Source organism: Cariama cristata, unplaced genomic scaffold, assembly GCF_000690535.1.
Source record: "Cariama cristata isolate BGI_N322 unplaced genomic scaffold, ASM69053v1 scaffold8456, whole genome shotgun sequence".
In the NCBI taxonomy this organism is placed as follows: domain Eukaryota; kingdom Metazoa; phylum Chordata; class Aves; order Cariamiformes; family Cariamidae; genus Cariama; species Cariama cristata.
In genome coordinates, this window is record NW_009620360.1 from 96,355 (window position 1) to 107,702 (window position 11,348).

Genomic DNA, 11,348 nt, shown 5'->3' on the forward strand with positions numbered 1-11,348 from the left:
GGGAGGGGGAGAAGGAAGGACACTGCAACAAGAAGAGGGTTTAGAGGACAAATACCATCAAGAAACAATTCCTCTGCCATAGGGAACAAAAACAAACATGCAGGAGGAGGGAAAAGAAGCTCCTTTACTTCTGTCAGCTGCTCCTTGGAAGGAGACCTGCAATTGGATAATGCATGTCATTTATATCCCCTTCCCCAAACACACATGAACCTCAAGTCAGTGTCACAACATGGTATTTCCTTCCCTTTCCCAGACTACTACAGCCTCAAACACTTGTGCATATCCATAAACTGACCCACATCTAGAGACGCCCTGGAAGGCACTGATGAATTGCAGTGTTTGTAGGGCTGGAGTTATCAACAGGTCAAACATCTTCAGACATCAGTTTCTTTCATCTAAGTAATAAAACCTGGCATTCTGTGCGTGCACTTGTGTGCATTTCACATGACTCCAGGGCGAGAACTCTTCAAAGGCACAAGAGCTCACACAGTATTGTGCGTGCACCTGTGTGCATTTCACGTGACTCCAGGGCGACACCTCTTCAAAGGCACAAGAGCTCACACAGTAGTAAATCTAGTTCTTGAACCCACCATATAAAAAGGGACCTCTGCAAACCTGGCACCAGCAGGGAACTACAGTCCCCAACAAAACAATAGCTGAATATGCAAGTCCTGGAGAGCAGACTGTCAGTGCTCCCAAGATAGCAGATCCCTTACAACCTCAGTCTCAGAGGACATGAATCCAGGTAGCAAATAAGTTCGAAAGGTCAGACATATCAAGGCATTGCATGTCTCCAGTTCCCCCAGCACCTGTGAGCAGAGCTAAGGTGCCAAGTTCATCAGCACCAACTGACTTGCTAAATGCTTAAAGTACATCTTATTGCAGACAAACAGGAGACAGAAACAGCAAATCGTCTTTCAGAGCCAAGGCAACAAGGTCATTGCCTCTCCATTCGCAGTAAAGAACACTTAAAGTAATGCAAAAGCAGAAGCATTTTCTTATTCCTGACGACACACATCTTGGAATACACCGTATCAATCTCTAAGAACCACCGAACAGCAACAGAGGATTAGATTTTGGGTTTTATTGCTCAGTGATAATTAAATACTGAGACTTGATTAGTTAATAACATAAGCTAGCGTTTCAACTTGACTGAGCATAAGAAAATAGGTTAAAGAACTTTGACAGCTCTTCTTGTCCTTCAGTTTCTTTAGTGCGAGTTCAAGTGCCCATCAGTCCCCAGAAACCAGCCAGAGCAATATAAATGTCATCATCCCTGAACATCACACCTATGTGTCCTTCGTTCCTTGGCAGTCAGGAGTGTTAGGAGTGTCAGGGAAACTTTACATCAGTTTAGGAAAAAGAGAAAAAAAAAAGTCAGTGTGATCAGAAAGCTTCCATTCACATTGGCTGTAGCAACTAATTGTTGCCAGATGAGAAGGAAAAAAAAGGGGAGGTAGTTCAAGGGAACCTTTCAAAGGAACTGTTCACATCAGTGTAACAGAACCCTCAGAGCACTGGGAGCAAAACAAGGAAAGAGCATATTTTCACAGTATTTCTGACAGTTATTTTAGCAACCTTGCTACTATGCTTGGCAGCATGCGAGCTGCTCAGCTAGATGTGAGAGATGCTTTTAAAGAAGTATGAAAATAAGGTTTGTTGCTTTCCTGAATTCTTAAAAAGAAAAGTTACTTCTATTCTCTCATTTATGTTAAAGTCTTTGAGAGAATCTAGGATATGAGAGACAGAAGCAAGCCCATAAATTTAAAGAGCTTTTTTAGGCTCTCTGTTTCTAAAGACCACCCAGTTCTGCCCCTTTACCCCTTCTATCACCTTGCAGTGTCAAACTGTTCTAGAGAACACAGAAAGCAACAACCCCGAGGATCATTTTGTTGCCAGAAAACGCTGATCTTGCACAAGGAGGAGACAGTGGGAATGTACAAAGAATTAAGGAAGAAAACGATCCAATTACAAAAGGATGCCTCCAACTTTTTTTTTTTACTATTCTTGCAGAAGAGCTCATGCTTTCAGGAACGGAGCTGCTACTGACACAACATTTTTGATCAGCAGTTCTCCCTGTAACTTGGCTCACAAAGTTCGTAAGTCCCATTTTAGTCCTACAACTAGAAAATTGTTTGCAGCTCCCAGCAAGTAACAAAAAGGAATCATCTCTGTCATACAAAATTAATTTTTATGTTGTCATTTACACGCTCACATCTCTAATTGGCAATGAAGACAAAGCTATTGAAAGAAAGCACAGACTTGAGATACACACATGTATGTATCTACCCAGTGCTGCCTGAGTATGCTGGGAACACTGAAAACAGTGGTTGATTTGTCACACCCCAGCTTCAAGTCTTTTATGAGCAGCTCCTTTGAAGCCAGTCCTGTATCTCACACATCTGCAGTACAGAGCTCTTATACTCCATCTCTGTCTCTGCCAGATGAGCCACCCAGGGTTTGTGATCCACCACCAACTGTACCTGATGGGTGGCATCACAGAGCACAACATAAGCTGGGAGGGAGCACAGCTGCGGGGAGAGGCATCCTGCCTTGCAGCCTCTGCACTTGCAGGGAGCCCCATCAGAAGGTAAGCTGACATCTCCCATCATTGTGATCTGACTGAGCCCTCTCACACAACCCATTTGTTACATCTCACACATTACAGGAGACTAAGTGAGGGGGAAACAAACAAAAAAAAAGAAAAGCACCAATGTCAACTCTGGATTGAAAGTACAGTTTGTTTTGCCCTGCACTGTGTTTCATTTCTACCAGCTCCACAGCCTAAGAGCCGTAGCACACAAAGCCAAATCACAGGCCACAGGGTTAGATCTGGTGTGTGGGGCCTGAGCAAACTTGCAAAGCAAACTGGATCACTTGTTAAACATCCTCCCACAGCTGCCGCAGAAGTCAGTGACGGCAAGAGAAGGCCTGTTCCCTAACACCCATCCCCACCAACTGACCCTGGGCCAGCAGCTCCTCTTCCCAAGTCACTTCGCTCTGCAGTAGCCACAAGTGTCAGCAGGTGCTTTCAGCTGTTCGGTGCAGCAGGACACCAAAAAGCATTGCGCCCAGCTCCTCAAAAGCACTCATGAGGCACAATGCAAACACACCAATATCTGCGATTTCCATAAGAGAGAGAACTCACCATAACACTGTGTATTTCTGTGGTGTGGTTTCTTCTTTCTCAGACTTTAGCCAGGGACATCGACCCAAGAGGCCAAGTTACCCCACTTTGCCAACAGGCAGCAGAACAGCAAGGCTCCTGCCCACGGTCTGGCAACAGAATCTAAGCCAGGACAGGCCCCAGGACAACCTACTCCCACCTTCTTCTCATGACTCTGTGCCAGTCTAGTATCAATATTTTTATAGCAACAGATAGCCAAAGGAAAAAGGAAACAAAAGTAAAAGGCTGATCAACCTGAACCGCACATGCTGTCAATCAACTCAAAACAAAGCAGCGGGTTTCAGTGCTCTGACCAAATGGGACTAGCATTTCAACAGCTCCATCCCCAACTCACAAGTCTTTTCGGTGTTTCTGGATTTGAGCTTTCAGATCCTCCTCTTCTTGCAGTTGCTTGGCCACCTGCAAGTCATGCTGCACCAGACGATTACGCTGAACATTTGTTGCCAAGTGATGCTCAACTGGAAATAAACACAGACAAGAACCCCCAAATCAGCCTGCAGAACTTCATGATGTGAACAAGACAAAGCAAGTGGTAGGGATATTCCAGGCCAGAAAGGAAGACAGTTCTTGGCAGGGAAATATCATGTAATATCTCTAAAGGTGAGGAAGTCCTGAACTGAAATTACGCTACCAGCTTGAGACTGTCTCATTTCAGCACTGAGGGGGCTATATATGTGTTTCTGTTACCAAAACAAGATCTGCATATCTTAATTGCATCCAGATTTATAGGGAATGATTTTTAGGCTTTGAATTTCATTTTCTAGCCATGGGAAACTACCCTAGAGTACTAAAGTGGGTCTGGAAGAGACCACCAGAGGCCAGTGAGGATGAGCTGAACCTAAACCACTTCTGATTGATGCTTCCCTTATTTGTTCTCAAGAATCTCCAGAAGATGAAACTCCTCTTGCTCTCTACATAATCGGATCCAGAATCTCATTACCTTTATATTTAGCAACAGAGCAACTGAGCACTAAAGCGAGTCCTTTAACCATACATGGATACTGCCTGCAAGAAAAGATGGCTACGTGAGCTGCGGCTGAGAGCCATCTTTAATTCAGCGGTCTCAGGTTCCAGTAGCAAGGGCACAACTTCAGCACAAGCTGCATGCTTGGCTGAGCAGCTGGATTGGCATTAGCACCTAGTACTGGTAGATACCAATGGTCTTGGCACCCAGCAAAGCAGATTAGTATGCATAGACATTTTTTAAAAAAAAAATAAATTTAAAATTCACCAGTCACTTTCAAGTTCCTGGCTGTACTCTTTTTTTCTCTCCTTTTTTAAGTCCTTGTAGTGTACAGCTGCCCTACCTCAAAATATCTTAAAGGAAGCCTGCTTCCAAAAGGCAGGCACTAGCAATTCTGAAATAAGTAAATAAACAGACCTCTTCTGGTTGCACCTCAGTTCAGCCTATAAAACTTGAAGCTTCCAAAATTGCCAGTAATTTCTAAAAACCTTGCACAGCAACAAAACCTCAAGTGCACTCCTACCTGCAATTTATCACAAAGGGCATAAGCAAAACCAACTGTAAGGGAGAGCAGAAAACTGAAACATGAAATGCAACTATCTCTAGGGTAAAACATGAGCTAGGGCAGAACATCGAGTAGTGAAGACAGGACAGTGTAGAGAGTAATAATAATCCCTATTACATTAGAAAGAATAAAAATTAAATAAAAGCAGGGAGGACTTTTCTTAGCAAAGCCAAATAAAGCCAGATACCTGTTAGGACAAATTTGCTTCAGTTTGTCCAAAGATCATTGCTACTTACTCTCTTGCTCTTGTAAGTTATGGGCCAAGGTATGATCTTCCAGAACAGCGAAGTCTCGACATACTGGATGAGGAAACAAAGAGAAGAGAATTAGCATCAGAAGCAGTGGGGGGGGGGGGAGCATCAAAAGACCTATGGGGGTTGGGGGAACATACATACACAGAGACTTCTGAGACACTTTCTACGAGCCCAGGTCTGGACTTGTATTCTTCCACCCCACCCCCAACTTGTGGCTATTTTTGCACACACTTACTTCTTTATCCCTGTTTGCATAACAAGTCTCCTCCACTCTCCCCTCCACCTCCGCTTCTTTAGTTTAAGACCAGAATTACCCACACCATCACTGATCAGACCTTGTGTACCCCACCCTGTGTTCCACCCACATTTATACCAATGCCCACACTGACTGTGTTCAACTAAAACCAATGGCAAGCATTTCTGCTTACTGTGACTTTCTTTGCCAGGTTAAAGAGTCTCAGAACAGTATTTAATCTGCACAAAGGCAAATGCACACTGTCACCTCTGCAGAGCTGAGCAGACTGAGCTCCGTGGCTCTCACTGCAAGGCATTTCTACCAGTTCAGGCATCACTTTACAGTTGTCTCTTGTAAGCTTCATTGACTTTTTCAAGTGTGAGGCTGAATTTGTACCCAGAACCCAGACACGGGATCAACCACAGCATTACCGGCAGGGATAAGCACATCTTCTTAAAAAGATGCTGAAAACAACCCAGAGACAAGCTAAATGGGAAGGGGACAAGCTCCCCTTGGCATCAGTCCGAAAGCAGCAATTTTTGCCAATGCCTATCACTTTCACACTTGAACTTTCAAAGGAACACTCTACCCACACTGTAGAAAAACACCAGTGTTTATTTTTAACTTGCTGTAAAAGGCATAAGTCACATACATATTGGGACAGGGACACACACAGAGCATCTGCTTCAGCTTTTTGGTGGTGGGTACACATCAGCTTCTCGGTGAACCAAGGACAAACTGTGAGCTGTGCCCCCAGACTGCAGGATGGGGCCCCGCTCCACACACTTGCCATACACAGGGTTCCCATCTGCTTCAAGGGGAGTTTAAGGTAGTGGCACTAAAAAAATTTACCCTGGAGAGGTGTGCCACTTGTTTTTCCCTCAACGTAACAAGCTAAGCAGCTTAACAGGACCCAAGAGGAGAGTATCTCCCATTCAAAATATACAGTACAATGCAGAGAACTACAGGGTGCTTCCAAAGCTGCAGAGAAACCTGTGGGGAAGACCAAGGTTTCTTTTTAGCACAGTGACAGCCTAGAAGAGAAAGTGAAAATAACCCCAAAACCCCCAGAACGTACCAAAACTACAAGGGGAATTTATGAGGAACCCATTTATGAAAGGGTTCAGAGTCAGAGAAGATAAAAGATTTCCATCATCACAAAGGGCAGAAAATACAAGGAAACGAGAAGGTAGCTGCATCTTCCCGAGCCACAGTCCCACAAGCCTTCCCTCTTCTCGCACTGACACACATGCTCTGTTAGAGAAGCATCCAGATCTTCCTCTGCGCCCAGGTACCTTCACAAAGTATCTAGAAGAGTTTCAAGTTGTATGTACTAAAACGTCAGATACATGCTTTATCCTTTATTGTATTCAACAGAATTTTTGGTTCAGTCTTTCTGCATTGGAGAGTGTTTCAGAGATGACAAAAGCTCCTAACAGCTAAAGGGAAGGGAGTGACAAGCAGCAGGGTGGAGACGAGGACAAAGATTACGGTTATAGGATCCCATAGTGACTCACTTTTAAGCATGTACAATTCTGGATGGTGCAATTAAGGTTTTGTTGTTGCTTTTTTTTATTGCAACTTCTTCTAAAAAAGGAAAGAGGATACAAAACACTAAATAGCACTGAAACACTTCCAGTGGGCATTTGTGTACAAATAAACGATGCCTTCAGCGACAGATCTGGAAAAGCCAGAGCTGAGTTGCAGGCAGCAGTACTATTCAAATGTGACATATCCAGGGTGCTTGGTCATCATGAATACATGTTTTTATGGGATAGGGCAAGGGGATCTTGCCCATAGAGACTACTTCTGTGGTCCCTAATACTACTTCAGCTTCATAGCATGATTGTGGAACAAGCATCTTCTGCTTACAACAAGCATCATCTGGCCTGCTGGAGGGGCACATCCAACTTGGAGGTTTGAGTCCTGCTATCAGTTCAGAGCCAAGCAAAGACACCTCAATACAGAGCCACAAACAGTCTGCCCAAATCTATGGTCGTGGTTTTATCACCACACATTCAAGAAGCAGCACTTGCTCCTGACAGCTTTTTTTTTTTAAAAAAAAAAAAACCAAACAAAAAACAATGAAGAGAAGTGTTATTTTTAACTGTTAGAGGTCTCTGAGCATGTCAACTGCACAGCTGCCTGAACAGCTGTAACTAGCAAGACAAGGCGGGCAGCACAGGAGCAAGCATGAACATTTCAGAGCTGTGTATTTCTGGCATAAAGATCGCTGCTGTAAGAAATGATTATGAAACTGCATCCCAGCACTTCCCAACTCCTTTCTGCACAGGCTCATACACTGCTCTGATTGCTGTGGTATTCCCAGAGCTCTGCCTTGTCAGTCATGGTGCTGGCAGACCTTTACTCCATCCTCCCCAGAGAGGCACATGTGCAGAGGACAACTTTAGGTTTTTTTACTCCATTCCACTCACACCCAGACACACTTCTCTATTTGTTTGGGAAAAAACCACGTTGACAGAAACATGCTTGGCGTACAGGCGAGAAAGTGGGAGGGCTGTGGTGGAACGCTGCTGCTCTTCTCTTGACAGTCTTGCATCAACCCCAAAAAAGTCTCATCTCTGGTGAGCTTTGCTCCTACAATACAGCAGTGATTTTTTTAGTGACCCATCAATGCAAAAGGCTTAAACACTTTCTAAAGAAAGCATGAACTCAAAATAAAAAGTCCCAGTGCATACACTATTGTGTTGTATAGATGGGCCTGCTCCTAGCTGCTTCTCCAGAGATCAGTTGGAAGTAGTCCATGGGTCTCAAAAGTTAAACAAACAAGCAAAAATAAACAAAACAAACTCCTCTGGTCCTCACTTTCTATGGGCCACAACTGAAAGCTACTGGGTGCCAGAGATGTAAAGCAGAGACCAAGGCTCCCGTCTGGGTTGTTTTGGCTCTTCAGGACAGGTCTGTGCCACTTGGAGCTCAGTGCCTAGGCCAGGAAGCACGTACAGCCCAGGGTACCATCCAGCTCACCACCCAAAGCAGCCGAGCTCAGATCCACTGCCATCTCTAACATGGCCATGCAGCACCCAGACCTGAGGCTGTGCCCAGCCAGCGCCTGCCCTGTCTCTGTGCACAGGGACAAAACAAGTGGAGACAACGCCCCAGGACAAGCCAACCAGTTGCAGAGCCTAGACACGAATAGAGGGGCTGGGTCTTAAAACAGTGATGATGACTCCATCCAGATCCAGTACAGAGAGAGAGGGAAGCTGGATGGTTATTAACAATATGCACACTGGAAGCTCCCAAGTGTCTGGGCTCCACAGTGCCATTTCACAGAGGACACAGCATGGAGCGGGCTGGTGGGGCAGGAGCAAGCCTTGGCTTTGCTCACACGTTTGGATTCATTTGTACACTGCTGAAGAAGTCACTCGGCTGCCTATACCCTCCCATTAAGCTGCTCTTACAAACCCGCAAGCGGATGGCTCGAGCACACAACCCTTACTCTGTGCTGCTGAAGCTGTTGCCAGGGCAGACAGTACAAGAAGACTTTTTGTCACTGTCAGAAACTTGGCTGGGCTGGCTGCCTCCAACTCATCTGAGCACATCATTCCCAAGTCCCATCAGCCCAAGAACAACACGCAAAGGAAGATGAGAACATTCCATTACGAACACAACTAAGCGCTGTCAGTCAGCCAGGTTGGCAAGAGACGGGGACACCTGCAACTCCCTAGCAAGTCTGGGGGCGATGGCAAGTGCAGAGCACTCCCTCAAGACTAGGCCTAGCACCCAGGGCACCGAGTCCAGCATAACCACAGATATAAATGAGGCCAAGGAAACCAACCCATTGAAGACATGCATCCAACAATGCAGCAACTACAAAATAACTGGAGATGTGGACCAGCCAGGCATGGTCTGAAATGAAGCGTCATTGGCACTAGTCCTCATCCCCTGCCCAGTCCCAGTGTGGCCCCAGCACACTCATTACTAGATATTATGTGCACTGGGTTTGTGCCCAGAAATAGAATGACCCCAATGACAACACAGACTCACAATTCCTCTTCTCCAAGAGGCTTTGTATTTAAGGGGAAAGAAATCTACTTCCCTATTCCCTAACTGTATGCCTAAAAAATGAAAGGTAAAGAGCAACGTTACGTTCACTGCTGCAAATTAACTTGACTTCCCATCACTGGGCCCTGGCTGCTAGCCATCAGACAATCAAACAAGCAGCAGGGGTGCAATCAGAGCAGCTACAATTGGCAAGTCCAGTGAAGCGTGAAAAATTAACAACAGGTTTACCATAGCCTGATTAAGCCAATCTGCCTTGGCACAGCAGGGAGCAGGACTGGAATATGGATGTGCTTCTGGCACAGCTGTCAATAACAAATGCCAGCCCAGGAATCTCAGCTGCTGCCAGAGCCAGCAGAGGTGCCAGCAGGGGAGCACAAGGGCAGAAGCATGGCTGGAAGCATCATCCTTTGCAGTGGCAGGCTGCAAAATTCATGTAGCGGAATGAAAGAGGGAGCTTGCTTGCTTGGGGGATCCTGAAGAGCCTCTCTGAAAGCTCCAAGCAAAGGTCTTCTCCACTGGTAGGAGTTCACCCTGAAAAGATGCCTTTCTAAGATTCAGTACATCCGAGGCTCTTGCAAATGTGGTTGCAAGCCCTGCCTTTATGGCTGAGGTAAGAGCATCTCTAGGTACAACAGCTTGACAAAACTTCATGAAATAACCTTTTCCTTTTTATGTTCTGCCACCTGCCTCACTAACTTTCTCCAGCATTACCCCAGCTCCATAGCTCAGCATTTCTAACACTAAACTGCTTCAAAGAGAGTGAGGTAACCACAACAGAGGAGCAAAGGCAGCCTTAGATGTTGCCAGTGATACTTAGGTGTGTGACAGAGAGGTAGGTAACATCCAGGAATGGACAGTGTGATGTGCACTGTCTCTACAAGAGGTCAAACCCCACCGGCTTCTCAAGCAAGGCTTACAGCAAAGCGCACCCCCCCACTTCTGCCTGAAGTCTCAAACCATGTTTTGACACCCGCTGCAGGGCCCAAGAGCCCCTTTGGTTCACATGGCCCATACGTTGTGCTCTGGGACATCGGCCAGTTCAATGACCGAGGGACCACACATGCATGCTCCAAGCATTTCCTTTTGGGTCTTAAAAACCACCTCTTGCTCCCTATCCCCCTGACTCCCAACATTTTCCTGTCAGCATCACGTGCTGGATAATTCACGAAATAAACTGGAAGGTGTGAGTCATGCTTAGTTTAGAGCATCTGCAGTTTTTTAATCTTGAACTGAAGGACAGGAGGGAAAGACAAAAGTGACACAGGAAAAAAAAAACAGTTTCATCAGCTAAAAATCACTTTTTAGGGCGTAGAAAGCTGACAAATTAAGTGGGAAGCACCAAGTGCAGCCTGTTTCAAGCCAGCAGCCTCAGGAAGATGCTGAGTTATGAAAATCCTTGCAGATCAGAAAGCAAGCTCAGACCTCATAGAGACCCTTACCAGCAAGGACTGGCCAGGCCACTCCTAATTAAGTAAGCCCTCCAAAATCTACAGATCATTTCCTTGAAAAAAAGCCAACATGACCAAGCAGCCACCCAACTGGCAGTGAAGGCTACCCAGAGGGCAGCTTCCAGAGGAAACATGCAACCAGATGTCTCCTCCCACCCCCAGCAAAGCTGGTCTACGAGATACATGGCCTCACCTCAGCATTCCTCATCTGTCCTGCCTCTCCCATCACACCAGGAGATTCCTGAGCTCCTGCCACCAGACATGGGTGCCGATGGAGGCTGGCCAGGACATGTCTCGGCCGCTGCAGCTGCAATTACACAGACTGCATTCCTAGGACCTTGTTCACCAGGTGCCATCAGTGCCAAGTCTATCCGAAAACTCGTGCAGGGAGAAGGTGGCTCCCAGGCGGAGGGCAGGGCTAGGCAGCCTGGGGGAGGGAACGATTTCTGCTTCTCAGCCACAGCACCAGGGCATCTCACATAGCCAGGAGCTATGAAACAGCACAAGGAAACTAGGCAATGCTATGGGTAACCAAGCTGAGAGGTCTCAGCCTAATTCTTAAAAGCATAAACGTGCAAAGTAAAAAAAAAAAAAAAAATTGCACAGAGCCATGTTTTTTATTGGCAGTCTTCGCCTGGAAGCTAAGAACAGCTTGGGATTTGGAAGGAG

At 45.9% G+C, this 11,348-nt stretch overlaps 1 protein-coding gene across 1 annotated transcript in view; it reads right to left on the reverse strand.

The window, feature by feature from the left end:
- Positions 1-5,569, reverse strand: part of CCDC50 (coiled-coil domain containing 50) — a 22,077-nt gene extending 16,508 nt beyond the window's left edge. The window contains exons 1-3 of the mRNA XM_009701599.1: positions 5,473-5,569; positions 4,953-5,015; positions 3,522-3,645 (exon numbers count right to left, since the gene is read on the reverse strand). Coding sequence (XP_009699901.1) covers positions 3,522-3,645; positions 4,953-5,015; positions 5,473-5,569 — 284 coding nt within the window. The remainder of the gene's footprint in view (positions 1-3,521; positions 3,646-4,952; positions 5,016-5,472) is intronic.
- Between the last annotated feature and the right edge of the window lie 5,779 nt (positions 5,570-11,348).